Source organism: Saimiri boliviensis, chromosome 17, assembly GCF_048565385.1.
Source record: "Saimiri boliviensis isolate mSaiBol1 chromosome 17, mSaiBol1.pri, whole genome shotgun sequence".
NCBI lineage: Eukaryota > Metazoa > Chordata > Mammalia > Primates > Cebidae > Saimiri > Saimiri boliviensis.
The window spans coordinates 13,326,038-13,346,174 of NC_133465.1; the positions used below are offsets into that span (position 1 = coordinate 13,326,038).

Genomic DNA, 20,137 nt, shown 5'->3' on the forward strand with positions numbered 1-20,137 from the left:
CCTTAAGAGAGGGCTAGGCTGGGGATTGTGTGAATTATTTCCTAGTCTCGCCTGCTGTTTCTGGTAGAATTAGCCTGCCATGTGGTGAGCGCATGTTTTTGAAAGATTCTTGGTAGGAGGTAGCATGCGGCTCAGGTCAACTGATTTGAGTAGCCTTCCAGGCAGGGGAGCAGAGCTGAGTGACTAAACCCAAACCAGATCCAGAAGCTGGGGCATTGGCCAACCCGGCCTCCAGACAGGGACAAATGTGCATTCCCTAGTGTCTCCCTTGGTGTCCCTCTTGGTTGTATTTGATTTGAACAGAATACAACTTTTCTCAAAATGCAAAAGGAGTGGGAGCTTCCAAGTGCCCTCTAACTTTAATTTGGGGAAAAATAACATCTTTTCTCTGTTGTACAGACACACATACCACATCAGAGCAAATGCCCCCAAAGCTCCGTTCTTATTTTTGGCTTGGAAAACTTCTTGATGTTTCACAGCAAATCTTCCCACATCCTACCACACCCATTTTGTTTTTCCACCCGCCTCAGGCGTCTTCTACCTCATTGCTGAGGTATTAGTAATGGAACAGGAATTTGGCAAAGAAATCCTTGTCAATGGCTGACTGGACCTGCCTGCCCAATGCCATCCACCCAGCCTCAAGCCATCCCGGTTTGTGTGGCTCAGGAGATTGCTTTGAGACCTTGGGTTGGAGGTGTTGCCAGGGAGGGCTCTGGTGGGATACTTTGTTCAGGTGTGGGAGCTCTCTTTGGTTTACCTTGGAGTCAAATTAAGCCCTGATAATGCTTGAGACAGGGATGGTGTAAGCATCTTTTTCTTTCCATGGCTTCTATTAGATACTTGGGCACATATCAGAGATTTAACAAACATTTGTTGAGTAAATGAGCAAATGACTTGGACTTCAGGTGCATTGTGTTTCTTGGTCTGCTATCGTGGGTACATACCTGTCTGTGTTTACTTTAACTTCCAGCCATGTTAACCACCTGAGGATTTCACGGGGAGGCAGGTCAGGGGATGGGATACCTTCTTCAGTGTTAGAAAAATCCCTTTTCTTCTTTGTGGATCCCCTTCCTGGCTTCTACCTGTTGCCTACAGTGATGTTCTTGAACTTACTAAAAATGAAAGACAAATGCCAGACTTGATTTCAGGCAGAGAAACATTTCAGGCCGAGTTACAACTAGGCCCTTTGGGAAGCAGAGACAGACAGAAAGAAGAGGAAAAGGTAATGGAGCAAACTTTGGGCCTGGTTCCAACATTCAGGGCTTCCACATATCCATGGGCAGTTTTCATATTTCATCTGTGCCAGTGGAGGGGGTCAGTTGGCACCCACATTCAGCCTACATACAGTATTCTTGACACCACATACTCTGTCACAGGTCATGTCCAGATGGGGGAAGAAGCATCGTTTTTGTAGCACAAGGACAGTCAGTGACCAATTACCAAGCTGTGCGTCTGCTCATTTTTATAGTTTGCACAGTTCGCATATATGGCAACGTGGCGTGAAAACTCAATTGCATTATTTTATTTTTCTCTATTCTTTTTTGAAAGTCCTGGATGTGTGAACAGTGAGTGTGTGCATGTGCATCTGTATGTGTGTGTGAGAGAGTATGTGTGTTTGTGTATGCGCTCAATATGACTCTAAGTGTTGAACTGAGTGGATGGCATTAAAACTGGTGCATGGTGGAAACAGTGGCTCCTGCTTGTAATCCCAGCACTTCTGGAGGTCGAAGCAGGAGGCTGGCTTGAGGCCAGGAGTTCAAGACCAGCCTGGGCAAGATAGCAAGTCTCTGTCTCTAAAAAATAAAAATTAAAAAAACTAGTCAGGTGTGGTGGTGTATGCTGGTAGTGCTACCTGGGAGGCTGAGATGGGAGGACCACATGAGCCTGGGACGTTGAGGCTGCAGAGTTAAGACTGTGCACTGCACTCCAGCCTGGACAACAGATCAAGACCCTGTATCTAGAAAAAAACAAATACATAAAAATAAAGCAAGTGTACCTGTATCTATGCCAAAATGCCCTCTCCTTTTCTCCTGAGAGCTGAGTAGACAAACAAGCTTTCTTTGTGAATCTCTTCTTTCTTTTTCTGGCCTAGTGTGATGGACAGGCACCTAACCACTGCTTGGCCTGTTTAACCCTTCCTCTCCCATCTCCTTTTCTGAGAATTTGGTTGGAAAGGAGGGAGGCATAATAATGTGACCTGCAGTGTCTTCCCCATTTTGAGGTGTGGGCTGAGGAGGGAAATTGGGAAGGTTAGAAATGCTGCAGATGAATTCACCTCCTCCTTCAAATTGGCCACATCACCCCTCCTGTGACTTCCTGCCCTTTCTCTCTCAGTTTCTAGGAAGTCTTTATTGCTTCTTATAAATTGGCTACTAAAGCACGGGTGGCTCTAAGTACTAGAAAAATCTAAAGCCAAGGAGACCTCCCACCAGTAGTTCCCATGTTCATCCCCAGTCCTCAGTTTTCCCCATTTCCAAAATAGAAATACCCATTGATATGGCCCTAGGGTATGAGATGGGCCTGGGAGAAACTGTGTCTAGTCTAGGGAGTTCCTGGGCTTCTGGGCGCCTAAGATCACAGGCATTGTGCCAGCAGAGCCTTTTGAAGTCCTCCTGGCTCATTCTTTTCTCGTTTTATAAGCTGTAAATCATCAAAGACTCAGCACTTGTTCCTTTTAGGCATCACAACTCACCCTTTTCGTTCCCATCCAGAGCCCCGTTTTCCTCCTTAACTCTTCCTTAATTTATAGACTTTCATGTAAAGAGAGCTATGAACAAACTGACATTTCTGAATGATGGCACATTCTTGCCATCAAAATTCAGGCTCACAGCAGTATCACATGAGTAAAGGATAATTTTCCCCTCGTGGCACGGGCTGGGCTTCAGAGGAGACTCAGTTTGCAATGTGGAATCGAGTTAGATCCTCATTTTACCTTCTCGGCCTCCCACATAATGTAAAAGCAACATGAATTTTTTTGTTTGTTTGTTTTTTCTTGAGTTCGAACAAGTCTCTTAGATTTTCTCTCTTGACTTAATCATCTTTAGGTATGTAGGAAATTGGTGAGTAAATAACAAAAACAAAAACAGGTTGGTGAGATTGAGAGTTCATGGTTCTTGACCTAACGTCCAGGAAGGCACTGCCTCTGAGACACTTTGATGTGTGTGTGTGTGCACGCAAGTGCATGCCTGTGTGTGTGTGAGTGTGTGTATGCACAAATTAGTATATTCAGAAAAGTTTCTTTCCTCCTAATACCCGGTGACTGGGAAGAACAAATTGAGAGCTCCATGTATTAAAAATAAACTTTAGAACAAAGATGTCAAAGAAGACTAGTTTGAGGGAAAGGCATAAATATGAAATGTCTTACATGCTTTGTAACTGAAAGAAAGATAACAGGATATTTAATAAGAACGACATAATCACAAATAATTTAGTAATAAATTCTAGTCATATGAAGAAGGAGGAGGAGGATGGAGGAAGGGGAGTCAGAAACCAGAAAAAATGTTATAGAAGGATGGGAGTAGCAGAGGGGAGGTAGAGAGTATGTCTCAGTCTGTTTTGTGTTGCTATCAAGGAATACCTGAGAATGGGTAATTTATAAACAAAAGAGGTTTATTTGGCTCACGGTTCTGCAGGCTGTACAGGAAGCACGGCACCAGCATGTGCTTCTGGGGAGGGCCTCAGAGTGCTTCCACACATATGGAAGGGGAGCAGGCATCATGCCATGAAAGGAGGAAAGAGACAGAGGAGGAGGCGCCAAGCTCTTCTTAATAAGTGTATCTCAGGGGAACAAAAAAGGTGAGAACTCACTCATTACCACGAGGACAGTGTATGTTATAAATGCATAATGCCCACTTCCCAGAACCAAAATTTGGTAAGTCTGGGAAGAACCCAGGAATATACATTTTTGAGGCACCCTGCAAGTGATTCTTTTTTTGTTATTCATTTTTTTTTGAGACCTCTGTCACCCAGGTTAGAGTGCAGTGGCACGATTGGAGCCTTGACCTACTGGGCTCAAGTACTCCTTCTACCTCAGCCTCCCAAGTAGGTGGGACCACAGGTGCATACCACCATGCCCAGGTATTTTTTGTAGAGAGGTGGTTTTGCCATGCTGCCCAGGCTGGTCTTGAAATCCTGAGCTAAAGCAATCTAGTGGCCTTGACCTCCCAAAGTTCTGGGGTTACAGGTGTGAGCCACCGTGCCCGGCCTCAACTAATTCTGATGCCGGAAATCCTGGGCTGAAACTGAAGGCCCCATTCATTGCATGTTTCAGGCCCTGGCTTCTGCTTTTGGGTTCCATGCTCCCAGACATGTTAGACTCTGAACAAAGTCACAGAGGGGTTGGATGGTGTTAGGAAATGATGAGTGTCATTGATAATTCTAAGGTCATTGCTTCCTCTGGATTTGTTTTCTTTGTGTGGTAGACTGTTAATGGCTCTCTCAGATTTTGAACAACTCTGGAAAAAAACCAAAACACTTTCTTCTGCATCATAGGTAGATATTCCCTGTATATTCTAAGATGGACGCTCATGCAGAGATAAATGGGAGTGGGTGGATAAATACCCCAGCTTTCTTGTCTCCTGGAGGGACAATTCTGCAGCATCTTCCATCCAGTCTATAAAAAGCCCCAGATGCCAACGCAGGAACTCACTCAGTCATGTAAACAACTTACACCCAAATCATTGTCCCAGGACCTACTTGGGCAGAACACAAACTAAAACGTTTTGTTTGTTTTTGCTAAATTTTTAAATGCTTCTTGTAGCCTTGCATAAATTTTCAAATATAGCTTTAGGGAAGGAGAAATAACTTTTCCTCACCCATCCCTAGGGTCATGACTGAGGCCCCTAAAAGAAGAGACAGATAAGAGAAAAGCATACACATTTATTTAATGTAAGTTTTATGTGACATGGGAGCCTTCATAAGGAAATGAAAACCCAAAGAAACAGTTAAACATGTATATTTTTATACAAAGTTTTGTGAAGAGTGGGCATTTGTGAAGAACTATAATTGCACAAAGGGGGTCTGATCTAAGAGTAATAAACTGGGGGAACTTAGGAAGGCCTGTGTGTTCAGATTCCTCTGTGTGATTTTGTCTCTTCAAAGGCAAGAAAGTTCCTTTCCTCTGGGTACAGGAAGGGTACTCCGGAATGAGAATCTTATGATCTGCTTCATGAAAGGACTGGGGGGGAAATGAGAGGGAATTTCCTGCTTCTGCTGTTTTCTCAATTGGCAATGTGCCGTATTTTTGGGTAGCATTTCCTGAACCTCATCATAGCCAAGATGTGTGTCAGTAAAAACAGGGCATGATAAAAATTTGCTTAACCATGAGTCAAAAGAACAAACAAAAACAAGCAAACAAAGAGAAATTTAGTAACAACCCTGCAAACTCCCTACCTGTTGTACCTATATTTCCTTTTCATTTTATAATCCAGATAACTGCTCACCCAAAATTGCACAGAGGAGAAAAAAAGATTTCTTTATCAAAATGCTTCATTTACAGCTCATTAAAGTTTAATCAAGGGGTACACTATTATTTGAACTTGACCTTGCCTTGGTCTATGCGTGACCAGGGGTGCTCCCACGATTTTCAGTACCTGAGCTCCTCCAACTCCATAATTAGCTAGTGCAGAACTTCACAGAGCCACGAGATTAGATTGTTACCCTACTGCATTTCCTTACATTCGAACTGGGCTTTGTAGAGCTTCCATATCTTGCTTGTGTTAAATAACCATCCTGTGGAGCAGTCAGGGCATGCTGCTCTATTCTCTATTCTACAGAAATAGAGTCTTAGTGAAGGCAAATAGTTTGACCAAAGTCAAAATAAGGAAGTGCCCCTTATTCATTCATTCATTCAGTGGACCTTTAGCTTAAGCTAAACAGCCTTTCCTAAGCCTGTAGAAAGAACCATCTATTCAAAATCGTTTCTAGACATTTTTCTTTTTTGCATTCTATTAAATGGTTGATGCTTTTTATTAAACAAATTCACCCCATGAAGTCATAGGTCTTCACAACCCTATCTACAAATCGTAGAGAAGTAAACCACCTCTGCCCCCTCTCCCCTGTTCTCAGCTTGTCAGCAGCAGAATTTCAGAGAGAGTGACCGACCAGGATGATCCCCAGGTTGATTGGCACTTCCAACAGGCAAGACCAACCCTCAGCCCTCCTCCTGCTCCCTCCTTGTGCCTGCCAAAGAAGCCCATTTGTTTCAGCCCTCAGGTCTTGTGTGAGTCTTGCTCCCACTCTGCAGAAACACTCATTCCCACCACTCCCAGCCTCCTCCAGCCTTCCAACAACGAGCGTTTATGGCTGCAGCACTGCAGCTGGGAGCCATAAGGCATGAATGAACGTGTGTCCATCGTTTGGAGCCGATTTTTGTCAGGAATGTACTAAACACTTCATAAATTAAGTCCTTGGCTGGCAAGCTACCTCCAATATCAGATAAGTCATCACTAGCCATTCCCTGCACAAAACCCAGGGGACAGATACACCGGATGGTGCCAGGATTTTTCTTTTTCTTTCTTGTTACTTTTAAGAGAAAATGTGTGCAGAGGAATAAGCCACTCGTCTTGCCCTACACAATACAGATGTGTGTGATAGACATTCCGCCTGGTTTTCCCAGCTCTAGTCTTGCTGTCCTCTTCTACATATCCTGTGTTCCGAGTGGCTTTTGGCAGAGTGGGAGAGGCTGGCAAAGACCCTGGCTGCCCTGGACTCTCCCCAAGCTTTGGGTGTGCCAGGAACTGTTGTCAACACTGCGTCTACTTAGAGGACTTTATTCCTTACCACAGTCTTAGGAGGGATGTACTGCTATTGTTTCCATTTGACAGCTGAGAAAGCTCAAATACTTGAATAATTTATCCAAGGCCATGTAACTAGTTCATGGCAGAGAACAGGGATTCATTCCACCTGCCAGAGCCCCCACCCACCCAGTGCAGTACCTCTGCTCAGGTGTATCAGACCCATAGTCAGACCTGTTCTGCAGGCACAGCGGGGCAGGAGACGTTGGGATAGGGATGCTAATATCAGTCCCATAATGTTAGGGTTTAGGGGAGCCCTTAGCTCCCCTGAGAGGACGTTTCTCCAAGGTTCTTGGTCTCCTGCTCTCTCAAGAATGAGAGAAGTGCAACCAGGTGTGCTCACAAAGTAAATACTGGACCCCAAACAGTGTTGCAGAAAAGTGATTTTATTTAGGTAGAGAAAAAAAAAGGAGGAGAGAGAGAGAACTTCAGAGAGAGAGAGAGAGAGAGAGAGAGAGAGAGAGAGAGAGAGAAAGGAGATCCAAACATGGAGTCCAAAGGGGTGTGGAAGAAGGGGACTTTTAACTTGGGAGGAACCCCCACCTTCTCCTAGACCTCTGGCCAATGAAAGGAGTTGCTTAGAACTTCCACTGGAGTGATTGACTTTTGATTCTTCCTGCACCCATAAAAATTTAAAACAGAAACCTTTAAATCTCCCGGGTGGAGAGAGATGGGAGGGGGCATGGCACTGGGCAGTTCTTACCCTTAAAAATATGCCCCCTTGTGGACCCAGAAAGAGAACACATTCTCTCGATAATGCCTCCCTTATTCATTTATTGATGCAATAAACATATGTACTCAGGATCTAGCAGCAGTTTCTCCTACCCTATTAAAGTATATTGAAATATATGATCACTTTATTCCAATATATAAGTAATGCAAAGTAATTCAAATATATATATTCCAATAAACAATTCAAAGCACAGCTTTCCTCATTGAAACAGAAGGTAGGGGCACCAAATGCCAAAATATCCCATCTCTTGAGGTGGCTCTGAGGCGTTCCTCAAACAAGGTCGCTGTGAGACATGCAGACGTCTTCACACTGATATTTTTCCCTGTATATTTAGAGGCACTGGTATTGCAAGGGGGGAGGGCCAAGCAGGGTGACAGTGGCACCAGTGGTTTTCTTTTCTTCAATTTTCTGGAACCACTGAGCTCTGAACACAAATTCACATGATTCTTACCGCATCAGAGCTGGTTAACTGACAGTAAAGGTTAAAACAAAGTGTGCTGTGCAGGACCATGGACTGTTTCTCTGTCTCATGTGAATCACGGGAGGAATGGGAATAGTTCCAAGAAAATAGATGTTAGTAACTCAGGTACACCGTGATCCTCTGCAGGGATTCACTAAGAATAGCAGTTACAGCAATGCACAGCTTATTGACAGCTGTTCCGAAGAGTAATAACATTGAATTCCCCAGTATGCTTTTGCCTGCAAATGAGAAGGACATAACTTAAACTGGCTTAGACAGAAAGGAAATTTATTGACTTTCACAAGCAGGGAGCAGCAATTGATCTGGCCCGAGCACCGTGAAGACTAGAGGTGTTGTCATTCTCTTTCCTCTCTTTCTTCCTCTCTTTCCTGTCTCTGCTTCCTAATACTTGCTGACGAATTCCTCTCATTCTGCAGGTGGACAAACAGCATATGCGCCCTGGGTTAGGCGGCTGCCATCAGCTCCAGCTGCCCATATTCCCAATACCTAAATTTCAAAGCCAAGAACTACTTTCCTGCTCTAACAGTCAAAGAAGTCTTCATACCTGGTTGGCTTGGATTGAGTCACATGTCCAGCTCTGAAATAATCTCCAGAGTCACTTCTCTGATTGACTAGTTTAGGTCGCATGCTTGCCTTTGGGAGAGGGCAGTAGGTACCATGATTTCCATCCTGCTGGGAGCACAGTAGGAAAGGGATTGTTCCTCAGAGAGAGGAAGCAACATCGTATATTCACTACAAATAATAATATATAATAATAATATATTATTATATATTCACTACAAATAATAATTATATATTCACTACAAATAATATGATTTGTAGTGAATATATTTATAGTGAAATGTAATTCTATAATAATAATAATAATTATTATTATTATTTGAGACTGAGTTTCGCTCTTTCACCCAGGCTGGAGTAAAGTGGTGTGATCTTGGCTCACTGCAACCTCTGCCCCCCAGGGTTCAGGTGATTCTCCTGCCTCAGCTTCCTGAGTAGCTGGGATTATAGTAGCCTGCCACCGTGCCTGGCTAATTTTTGTATTTTTGTAGATACAGGGTTTCACCATGTTGGCCAGGCTGATCTCAAATTCCTGACCTAAGGTGATCCACCCACCTCGGCCTCCCAAAGTGCTAGGATTACAGGCATGAGCCATTACACCCAGCCTACAAATTATTTTTTATTTTGGGGGACAGGGTCTTCCTCTGTCAGGCTGGAGTGCAGTGGCACAATCACGATTCACTGCAGCCCCAACATTTACAGGTTCAGGTGATCCTCCCACCTCAGCCTCCTGAGTAGCTGGGACTACATGTGTGCACCACTGCACCTGGCCCAGTTTTGAATATTTTTGTAGAGATGGGGTTTCACTGTGTTTCCCAGACTGGCTTCAAGCTTTTAGGCCCCAACAACGCCCCCAGCCTTGGTGTCCCAAAGTGCTGGATTGCAGGTGTGAACCTCCACGCCTGGCTACTACAAACTATTTATAAACATTCTGTGACTACAGTGATCAAGAGTCTGAGCTTTCTCATTCTTTGATTTATTATTCATTTGTAAAATCTCTGAGGTTCTAGGGGCCAGGCTGTGTCTGTGTTTTGGCATCCAAATTAGTTTCCTTGGGCCGCTGTGACAGTATGTCACACACTGGCCGGCTTAAACAACGTTGTTTGTCTCACAGTTCTGAAGTTCAGAAGTTCAAGGTCAAGGCAAGATTGGTTCCTTCTGAGGGCTGTGAGGGAGGATCTGTTCCATGCTCTTCTGGGCCAACCGTTGGCATCTCTTTGGTTGTAGAAACATCACCAGACTTTTCTGCTTTCATCTTCACATGGTGTTCTCCCCTTGTGCATGACTGCCTCCAAATTTGCACTTTTCATAGGGACATGAGTCATATTGGGCTGGGGCCCACCCACCCCAACTACCTCCTTTGAATTTTAGTACCTCCTTTGAATTTTAGTACCTCATAGACCGTATCTCCAAATAAGGTTACATTTTTGAAGTACTGGAAGCTAGGACATAAACATATAAATTTTGGGGGGCCTCAATTCATCCTATAAGGATATCCTAATCACAGGAGAGGTCAAGCAGGCTAAGGAGGGAGCAGAATAAGGCTTAGGATGAAATTCTCCAGCTCTTTACCTCCCGGAAGATACTCCCTCTCCAGTTATGAAAATTCACGGTATTCCTAAACTTTTACTGATAAAGAATCCTGGTCCACTTATTATTTTAGTCAATGACCCTTTGAGCAACGGGAAGGATGACTTTTAAATCTGGATTTCAACTACTTTCTTTACTAGGGCTAAAATTGACCTAAAGTTTCACCCCAAATTTGACCATCTCATCTTAAATAGTTTTGGTGGCTTTCTGTTGTCTGAAGATTTAGATCTAATAGATTTAGGAAGGAAGCCCAGGAGGCTGAGTCACAAACAGACCTTAGATAATTCTGATACAGGCCACACTTTGAAAAATACTGGCCCATGGCATGAGAATTACACTCATCCAGTATATTATCCAAAGTTCTTCATGATCTGTGTCTTGCTTCTTTTTCTATCTTTTCTTCCATGCTTCCTCTGACTCCTCAACAAACACTGCCCTTTAGAGTATGGGATATAGCTGGAAAGAGTGAATGAGCGAAAGCTAGGTGAGGGAGGGCCATTAGTAGGGGCTAAAACTTTATTCTAAGTACAGTGCGAAGTGCTATGGTCTGAATGCCAATGTTCCCCTCAACTTCATATGATGATACGTAATGTTGGTACTTAAATTCATACGTTGATACTTAATGCAAGCGTAGTAAGAGATAAGGCCTTGGGAAGGCTGTGCCCTCATGAATGGTATGGGTGCCCTTGTGAAAGAGGCCCAAGGAGGCTTGCTTGCCCCTTGTGCTGTGTGAGGGCATGTAGAAGTTGTCATCTATGAGAATGCGGACCCTCACCAGGTGCCGAATGTGCTGGTGTCTTGATCTTGGACTTCCTAGCTTCTAGAACCATGTGCAGTAAATTTCTGTTGTTCATAAATTATCTAACTAAAGTATTTTATTACAACATCCTGAACACACTTAAACCATTGAAGAGTTTTAAGCAGACAGTATTCCACTCTGATTGACATTTTAGGATCACTCTCACTCTGGAGCAAGTATGGAAAGGGGCAGGGATGGAACTAGGAAGATCAGCCGTGGACCAAGAGGGCAGTCGAAGTCAACATACTTGGGTAGATTTAAGATAGATTTTTGGTTCAGGCAGAGTGTCGTGTCATTCACAGAGATGGATACGATCGATGGTTGTTGGACAACTAGTTGTTTATGGGAAAGGGGAGACATTTAATTTTGTGATACATCAAAGAAGAGATGAGAAGTAAGTAGTCGGATATTAAAGTCTGGAACTCAGAGGACTCATCTGAAATGAAAACATGTATTCTGGCATGATCAGCACATGGATAATTTTAACCATGAGAATTGCTGGAAGCTTCTAGGGACAGAAATGCAAAGGAGAAGGGCCTGTCCATCTGGTGATTGTACAGAGGAGGATGAACCAACTAGAGTGAGAGGTAGGAGGAAATGCAACGATACTGTGGGACAAAGAAGCAGATAGGGACAAGAGCGATTCACTGTCCTGGATGTTTCTGAGAGGGCAAGATGCTACAGGGTAAGATCTGTCATCACATTTGCCAACGTGAGGCCATTGTCAGCTTTGTCGAGTAGTTTTTGGAGTGACAGAGATGGAAGCTGGATGGAAGGTGACGTAAGAATAGAAATGAGGAAGTGGAGAGAGTATGGCTGACCCTCTTGCAAGGTTGGCTGAGAAGGAAAGTAGAAAAACATGGCAGAGTGGGAGACCAGGATCTGCCTCCCCAAAACATAAAGAATTGTTGAGCTGAAGACAGTGAAGAAGCAGATGCAAGAAAGCTCTTTGCTCACCCTCCATTTGCCTAAAATCAGGACACAGATTTGGAAAGAGAAAAGGTAACATGGTCACTCTCTACCAGGGAGAACAAAGCTTAATCTCTGAAGTCACCTTTAGATGTTTACCAGCCTGGAGACCGTACCAGAGAAATCTGCATTAACAAACTTCACTAGCTAGTCCTTATCTGCCATTTCTTTGCCTTTTTGCTGCCAGTAGAGACTCCAGGTCCTTTTACTTTGTCTTGTCACTTCTCTAAAAATTTACTGTTCTTTGTTGAAGGTGCTGTATAGGATGGAATTCAAAGCTACCTCTTTGAGAACTACTCATTCTCTAGGTGTCTTCCATCTATAAATAAAATGTATATGTGCATAAACTTCTGATTTTTTTTTCTCATTAATCTGTCTTTAGTTATAGGGGTCAATTCTGGGGCTGGGCACAGTGGCTCACACCTGTAATCCCAGCACTTTGGGAAGCCGAGGCGGGTGGATCACCTGAGGTCAGGAGTTCGAGATCAGTCTGACCAACACATAGAAACCCTGTCTCTAATAAAAATACAAACATAGCCACACATGGTGGTGCAGACCTGTAATCCCAGCTACTTGGGAGGCTGAGGCAGGAGAATCACTTGAACTCCGGAGGCAGAGGTTGTGGTGAGCCGAGATCGCACCATGGCACTCCAGCCTGGGCAACAAGAACAAAACTCTGTCTCAAAAAAAAAAAAAATTAATAGGGGTCAATTCCAACTAAGAACCTATAGACTTATGAGAGTTATTGTTTTTTCCCTACAGCAGAAGATGATAGGCTCATCCTTTTTTTTTTTAAGAGTTGTGTTAGCTTCTGTGCAAATGGAAATGACCCAAATATTCATGGTGCGTTTGCTTTTTAAAAATGTCTAATTTATTTATATAATTGCAAAAGCAATATTCAATATGTTTTGTTTTGCTTTTAGAAGTAATGAAATAAAAACATTCAGAAAGATTCAATGATTGCCATAAGGCCACATGGCGGGGGAGTCAGTGAGTGGATCATGGCATTACCCATGTGGCCTCTAAGAATAAGGCCTGCTTCAGTCCACCCTGCCCCACTTTCCTGATATTGATTAGAACCCAATAAACCATTAGTAAATGGCCATATGCCAAGAACTCTGCAAAATCAGAGCAGAGTATTATTAGAAAATATTTAGACCCACTACAAAGGTACACTTGAGAGGAAAAAAAAAAAAGACAATTTGTGACATTAGCCAAGAAGGAAAGGATTCCTTAATGCACCAACCAAGTTCACCAACAGTTAAGTGATAACTCCTTCCCCTCCTCCACATCCTCTATTCTTCAAACAGGGGCTTATGAATGGAGGGTGGGGAATCTTAAATGTTAACTTTTCTACACTTTTTCTTGGCTTCATTTGTAGATTTCACACCTTCTCTGCTCCCTTCCTCAGGGTGTTTTTATTATTGGAGATGAGAGCCAGGTGAGGAAGCTGGGCTTGAGGCTGGGTAGTAGGGGGTTCACCTAAAGAGGGGCTTTGTTGGGGATCTATCAACACCACAGGTTCCTGCAAGCCCTGCCTAGGACAGCACGACATTTGTGGGTGAATGAGGGAGCACCCCTCAAAGTCCCTGGGCGTGGTTTTTCATGCCTCGTTTTTCCTCCAGAAAGCTGTCCCCACAACCCCAAACCCAAACAGCACAACTGAACAGACTCTCATTTCAAACTCCACTAAAAATTCTCAGGAGAATGTCTCCATATCCTGCCTGAATTATCACCTTTTTCTTCTCAGAAGGTTCTGTGATGTCGGAGGGTAAATTGTCAGGATGTCTAAGTCAGCCCTGGCTGTGCTAGCCCAGCTGTCTCTACTACCCATGGCCACTGTCCTAGCGTCACCAGGCTACTCCTGGGGAGTCTCTGGCTTTGGGTCTACAAAGTCAAAGTCTGCAGCACTGAGCCTGGCTCTACTGCTTGCTGGATCTGTGACCTCGGTGCTCCTGAACCTCTCTGAGCCTCAGTTTCCTCAAAAGGGGAGGCATTGTAATAGCTCTGGTTTCCCACAGCACTGTAGATCTGGTGAAAAGTTGCATTTGTGTCCTGTTTCCTAAGAAAATAATATAATATAATATAATATAATATAATATAATATAATATAATATAATATAATATAATACATATATGCCAGGTGTGGTGGTTCCCGCCTGTAATTGCAGCACTTTGGGAGGCCAAGGCGGATGGATCACCTGAGGTCAGGAGCTCAAGACCAGCCTGACTAACATGGAAAAAGCCCATCTCTACTAAAAATAAAAAATTAGGCGGGTGTGGTGGCTCATGCCTGTAATCCCAGCTACTGGGGAGGCTGAGGCAGGGGAATCTCTTGAATCCAGGAGGCGAAGGTTGCGGTGTGCCAAGATTGTGCCACTGCACTCCAGCCTGGGCAACAAGAGCAAAACTCTGTCTCAAAAATAAAATTATGCAGACACATACACACACACACACACACACACACACACACACACTCACACGTTATACTGGCCCAAGCATAGAAAGTCAACACCAAGACAGAAGTATGCCAAATTGCAGGGTCTTTATTGCCAGCGGCAACGGACAACTTGCATCTCTCCAACCTGTGGCTGTCGAGACCTTTAATAGCCGTAAAGCCACCTCGGGAGTGAGGATGAGGGACAGGGGTCAGGGTGAGGGGCGTCAGACGTTCTGAGGGCTAGTGAATTCTGTAAATCACCTCCTGGGCAGAGATGAGGGTGAGGGTCTCCGGACATTCCAGTGGATTCCTGGGCGAAGATGAGGGTGAGGGGCTTCAGACACTGTGACGGCCAGGGGACTTTTGAGATTCTGACTGTTACTTAAGTGGTTCACAAAAGTCAAGATTAGCATTTGTTTACACATTGTCTGGGTAGGGTGGAAATTACAGTCTTTAATTACTTATTACAAGTCACAGGGCCAAGATGGCATGGGTTTGGACTGCTTGTCTGTCGCATTTGGGTTACAGGGAGCAGTTTCAATAGAAAGCCGAGGTATGGTTGAGGTATGCAGTTTTATGGGGCTTTTACCATGTCACACACACACACATACATATATACATATATATATAAAAGCTTGAAACTTTTTATGTACATTTATATATAGTATATATACATATATGTATATATATGTACACTTATATAAATATGTATATGTGTGTATGTGTGTGTGTGTGTGTGTGTGTGTGTGTGTGTGTGTAGATATAGAGAGAGAGAAAGAGAGGGAGCACCTACTTCGTCAGGCATATTGTAAACATGCATTAGAATCCTCATAACAATCCTAAAGGCAGGATTATAACATCATTAACAAGGGGAAAAGATTCCATTTTCTCCAGGGAGACAATGCTTTTCCTAAAAAATTGAGAATCAGACCCAGCCTCGCCTGAGCTATTTTACTGATTTTTGCAAGAGCAAGAGTAAGATGACTCCTGCAGGGAAAATCATCCTAGACTAAACTTCTAAAGCCATAGGTGTTGCCCATCAATTATATCCCAGGTGGGGCATCTTTTCTGCTGTGACATGTGTACCAGTCAGCAGATGTGTGATGAGCTCCCGTGTTCAGACCTTGGTCTGTTAGCTGTCACCTCTCCCTTATCTCCTGAAAAGGCACACCAAAATACAGGCAAGAGAAAGCAATATTTATACCGGGAAAACTTGGGATTTGCCCTCATTTTCAAAAAGAGTAAATTTGAAACTTAGGCATTTCAATTAATTATTGTGTAATAAATTAAAGTGTTGGATTAGCTTCTGGTTAAAGCTATGTGTACCTTTGGTAGGTACTTTGGTGTTTTAAGCAGGATCTGCAGGAAACAGTACTATTTGTAAGACAAGATCTTTCCCACTCACTGAGAAACCTGGGAGTTTCTTTGGGCAGGCAGTTAGGATGACTCTGATTGGACTCTGCGTGTATGTAGGTCTGGCCCTGTGGGAGTTTAGAGACCTACAAATCCCCTGACATCTGGGTCCTGAAACTGTTCCCCACAGCACCATAGATCTGGTGAAAAGCTGTGTTTGTGTCCTGTTTCCTAAGAGAATAACATTTAATCCAGTTGTCCAGGAATTCTTTCAAGATAGTCTTTTAAGTACTCATAGAATAAACAACTCTTACTTTCTGCCTTACTCATATACTTTGTGTCAAAGAGATTCTCAGTTAACCATGAAAGCAAGCTCTGGCTCTAACAGTTTTGTTTTTTTTTTTTTTACATTTAGATTCATCAGCTGCAGATAAAGGGGCTGGATGGCCCCTGAAGTACCTGCCAGTTCTGCCTTTGGATGATGCCGGTGATTTTGATAACATTTATGGACTGCCCACTGTGTTTCAGGTATTGTTTTGTTGTTTTAAGTGCTACACTATTATTAGCTCATTTACTTCTCTTGGCAATGCTTTGATGAAGGTGGTATTTGTACTTCCATTATACAAGTTAGGACTGGAAGGCAGAAACAGAAACCTCCAAGTTCACTTTGTGAAACGGGATTCTCACCTTTGCAACATGGCTCTGGAGACTTGCTCTTCACAATAACATCTGTGTGAGAAAAAAATTAGCCAATGACACTTGGTAAAGCATGGTAAGTGTATTAGTCCATTTTCATGCTGCTGATACAGACATACCTGAGACTTGGTAATTTATACAGAAAAAGAGGTTTAATAGGCTTACAGTTCCATGTGGCTGGGGAGGACTCACAATCATGGTGGAAGCCCAAAGGCATGCCTTACACGGTACCAGGCAAGAGAAGATGAGAGCCAAGTGAAAGGGGAGGCCCCTTATAAAACCATCAGATCCTGTGAGACTTATTCACTACAAATGAGAAAGGTATGGGGGGAACCGCCCCCATGATTCAATTATCTCCCACCAGATCCCTCCTAGGACAACGTGTTAATTATGGGAACTATAATTCAAGATGAGATTTGGGTGGAGACACAGCCAAACCATATCAGTGAGGAAGACTATCCAGGACCATTGTGACAGGCACAGAGACCACTCCAGCAGGGTCTTACAGTGGGGGACAGAGACTGGGCTCAACTCTCAATACAGCGTGGGCAAATGGGAATTTATAGCCAAAGAGCAGGATGGGGGTCAGTGGGTGGAAAATTGCTAAGACAAAACAATATGAGTAAGGGGGATTCTCACTTAACCCACCTAACAGGATTCTCGCTGAAGATAGGTAAGGGTGACCTGACATCACCTGGTGGATGGTGGAGGAAGGGGAGCCTGATCAGGTATCAAGGATGATTAGATGTCCAGGATGGGATGATTCTGGCTAAACTGACTTAACTAGGGTTCTTTGCTAAAACTGGATTTTACAGGAAAGTACACAGATAGGCCTAGGAGAAAACTCAGAAGTCCAACTACAGTTTGGCCAAGCAAATAATCTTTGTCACTGGCCTGCCAATTTTATGAGGCTGCAATAGAGATGAGAAGGCTATGAGTGAATAATAGTCAATTATCACTATTTAATCGATAGCCAATATTTATTTTGCGAAAGGACAGGACATTTTCTTTTGTTTGAAACACAGTCACCTAGTTTACAGACTTGAATTCTGCATATTTTCCTAGCAGCAGAATTAATTTCTTAAGAAACAACAACACTAAGGGGCTATTAAAATTCTCTGGTTGCCTGAGAATTTGATCATAGATCATTTTGCTTGAAAAAGATGAGCTCTTAAATTAGGCTTAAACAAGGATTTTTTTTTTCCTTTGCTCTTCACATTTAATACTGATCGAGCAATGATAGACAGAAAAAGGAAAGGTATGTAGAAAACACGGAAGTGACGTACAGAAACAGCTGTATGGGGGCCGAGCACAGTGGTTCACGACCGTAACCCCAGCAGTTTGAGAGGCCGAAGTGTGCAGATCACTTGAGGCTGGCAGCTTGAGACTGGCTTGGCCAACGTGGCAAAACCCTGGCTCTACTAAAAGTACAAAAATTGGACGGGCGTGGTAGTGCAGGCCTGCAGTCCTAGTTACTCGGGAGGCTGAGGCAGGAGAATCACTTGAACCCAGGTGTTTGAGGCTGCAGTGAGCCGAGATCATGCCACTGCACTCCAGCCTGGGAGACAGCAAAACCCTGTTTAAAAAACAAACAACAAAAAAAACAAAAGAAACAGCTAGATTGGTGATAGCTCAGCACTTATCTTATTTGAACCCAGTTTGAACAGTTGGCTGCCTTTATTGGCCAAAGCTCAGTGATTGACGTAAGAGTAAGTTATAGTCAGCTGGATGTGGTGGCTCACGCCTGTAATCCCAGCCCTTTAGAAGCCCAAGGTGGGTGGATCAAGAGATCAAGATCGTCCTGGCAAACATGGTAAAACCTCGTTTCTACTAAAATACACAAATTAGCAGGATGTGGTGGTGGCCACCTGTAATCCCAACTACTCAGGAGAATCGCTTGAACCCAGAAGGCAGAGGTTGCAGAGATCATGCCATTGCACTCCAACCTGGCTACAGAGTGAGACTCTGTAGCAAACAAACAAACAAACAAACAAACAAAAACCAAAAAACAAAGAAAATTAAGTTATAGTTTGTGTGTATACCTCCAGTTAGGTTACAGTTCACTATGCATAGAGAAACCTGTCGACCAAACTTAAAATAGATAAGGAAGCACCTTTAAGCTAAAAGTAATTTAACAAGTTTATTTACAACCTCTGTGTGCGGGGTTTTGCCCCCATCTGCAGCACTTGAACATGTTCCTGGGGGTCCAGGGTGTGCTCATGAGGAAGGATAGTCCTGTCCCTGGGAGAGAGTCTGCAGGCCTTGGAGAGTCTGCAGGCCTGGGGAGGCATCCACTGGCTGCTTCTTTCTTGCGCTCTGTTGCTTCCTCAGCTAGGCACTGCATTCTGCCTTCCCCTGGACACCGCAGCTGCTTGCACAGCAGGGCTCTGGAGGGACCTGAGCCCAGGAGTGGGGAGAATACACCTCTTCCTCTCTGATACCTTCTCTTTATCAGACAGGTGACAGAATGGCATTTCCTCCACTAGAGTGCTGGGAGCTTTCAGTTCTAACAGAACTTCATTTTAGTCTCTGAGCAGCAAACATCAGTCCAGGGAGGCTGACCTGGAAATAACAGCTTGCAGAACTTTATTTTAGTCTCTGAGCAGCAAACATCAGTCCAGGGAGGCTGGCCTGGAAATAACAGCTTGCTGTACACACCATTTTTCTCCTCTCATTGGGAACTCCTTGTTACGGGTCACACTACCTCCCTGACACTTGTCTTTTCCATTGAGTTTTGCCTGGACCCTCAGGCTTTCTGAATATAGATTTCTGGCAAACTGCCCCCAAACTGTGTCAGGCATGCTTGAACATGACTGAACCTGAAGTAGAAACAGCTAAGGTCCAGGCTGGGGATAACAGAGCAACCCACATAAGGCTTATTTCCTTAAAAAAAAAAATTGATTTGTTTAAAATTCAATTTCCTGTTAAAGGAATTCCCAAATCCAGTATCGACTGCTCTTCTCTGCAAAAATTTAAAGAAATTATTACTTAAAAATTTTGTCTAAAGAGACTCTTGACTACAGTTAATATTTTTAACAAATATTTTTGGTTTCTTTAGAAAAGAGTATTTTTTTTCTTTTCTTTTTTTTTTTTGGTGGTGGTGGGGACTGGGGATAAATATCAGCTGCCTGAGCTTTGCATATGGGGTGGGGTGGTGCCAACAGAGTCACCAAACACAGGCTTTCAATGGACCCCTTCAATTCAGTCAGCCATGCTTCATCTCCACAAGTTACATTGTGCAGATGGTCTCTGGTCTTCTCTCTAACTCCCTCCTGTGCTCCCGGCTGCTGCATTTGGCTGCCTGTTGCTCTGCCCATCCCACCTGTCAACACTCAGGCATCCCTTCTATGTCTTCTGGAAATTTGTTGAAATTAGTGATTTCCCCCACTTCCTGTTCTTTTAATTGCTCAAGGCTAATGTTTTCCTAACGTCTCATTTTTATTTCATATGGACTTCATTGGCAAACAGTTCTGCAGGATGTATGGAAAGAATGGTGGCATCGGCTTCTAGGGAGGCCTTAGGAAACTTACAATCATGGTGGGAGGCAAACGGGGAGCTGGCACTTCATGTGGCCAGGGCAGGAGGAAGGTGGGGGAGGTGCCTTTCAGGAAGGCACCATCGGTCTTGAGCTGGAAGCCCACCTTTTAGGTTTTGAAGAGAGAAGAGGTGGAGGAGGATGTGTGCTCCAGGAAGACATGCTCACAGTCTACCTTGCTGTGGAGTG

The 20,137-nt window shown here is 43.8% G+C and overlaps 1 protein-coding gene across 1 annotated transcript in view; it reads left to right on the forward strand.

The window, feature by feature from the left end:
* The window catches only part of LOC104651592 (uncharacterized), a 226,075-nt gene that overhangs the window by 60,389 nt on the left and 145,549 nt on the right, over positions 1 to 20,137 (forward strand). The window contains exon 4 of the mRNA XM_074389101.1: positions 16,133 to 16,245. Within this exon, the coding sequence (XP_074245202.1) occupies positions 16,133 to 16,245 (113 nt within the window). The remainder of the gene's footprint in view (positions 1 to 16,132; positions 16,246 to 20,137) is intronic.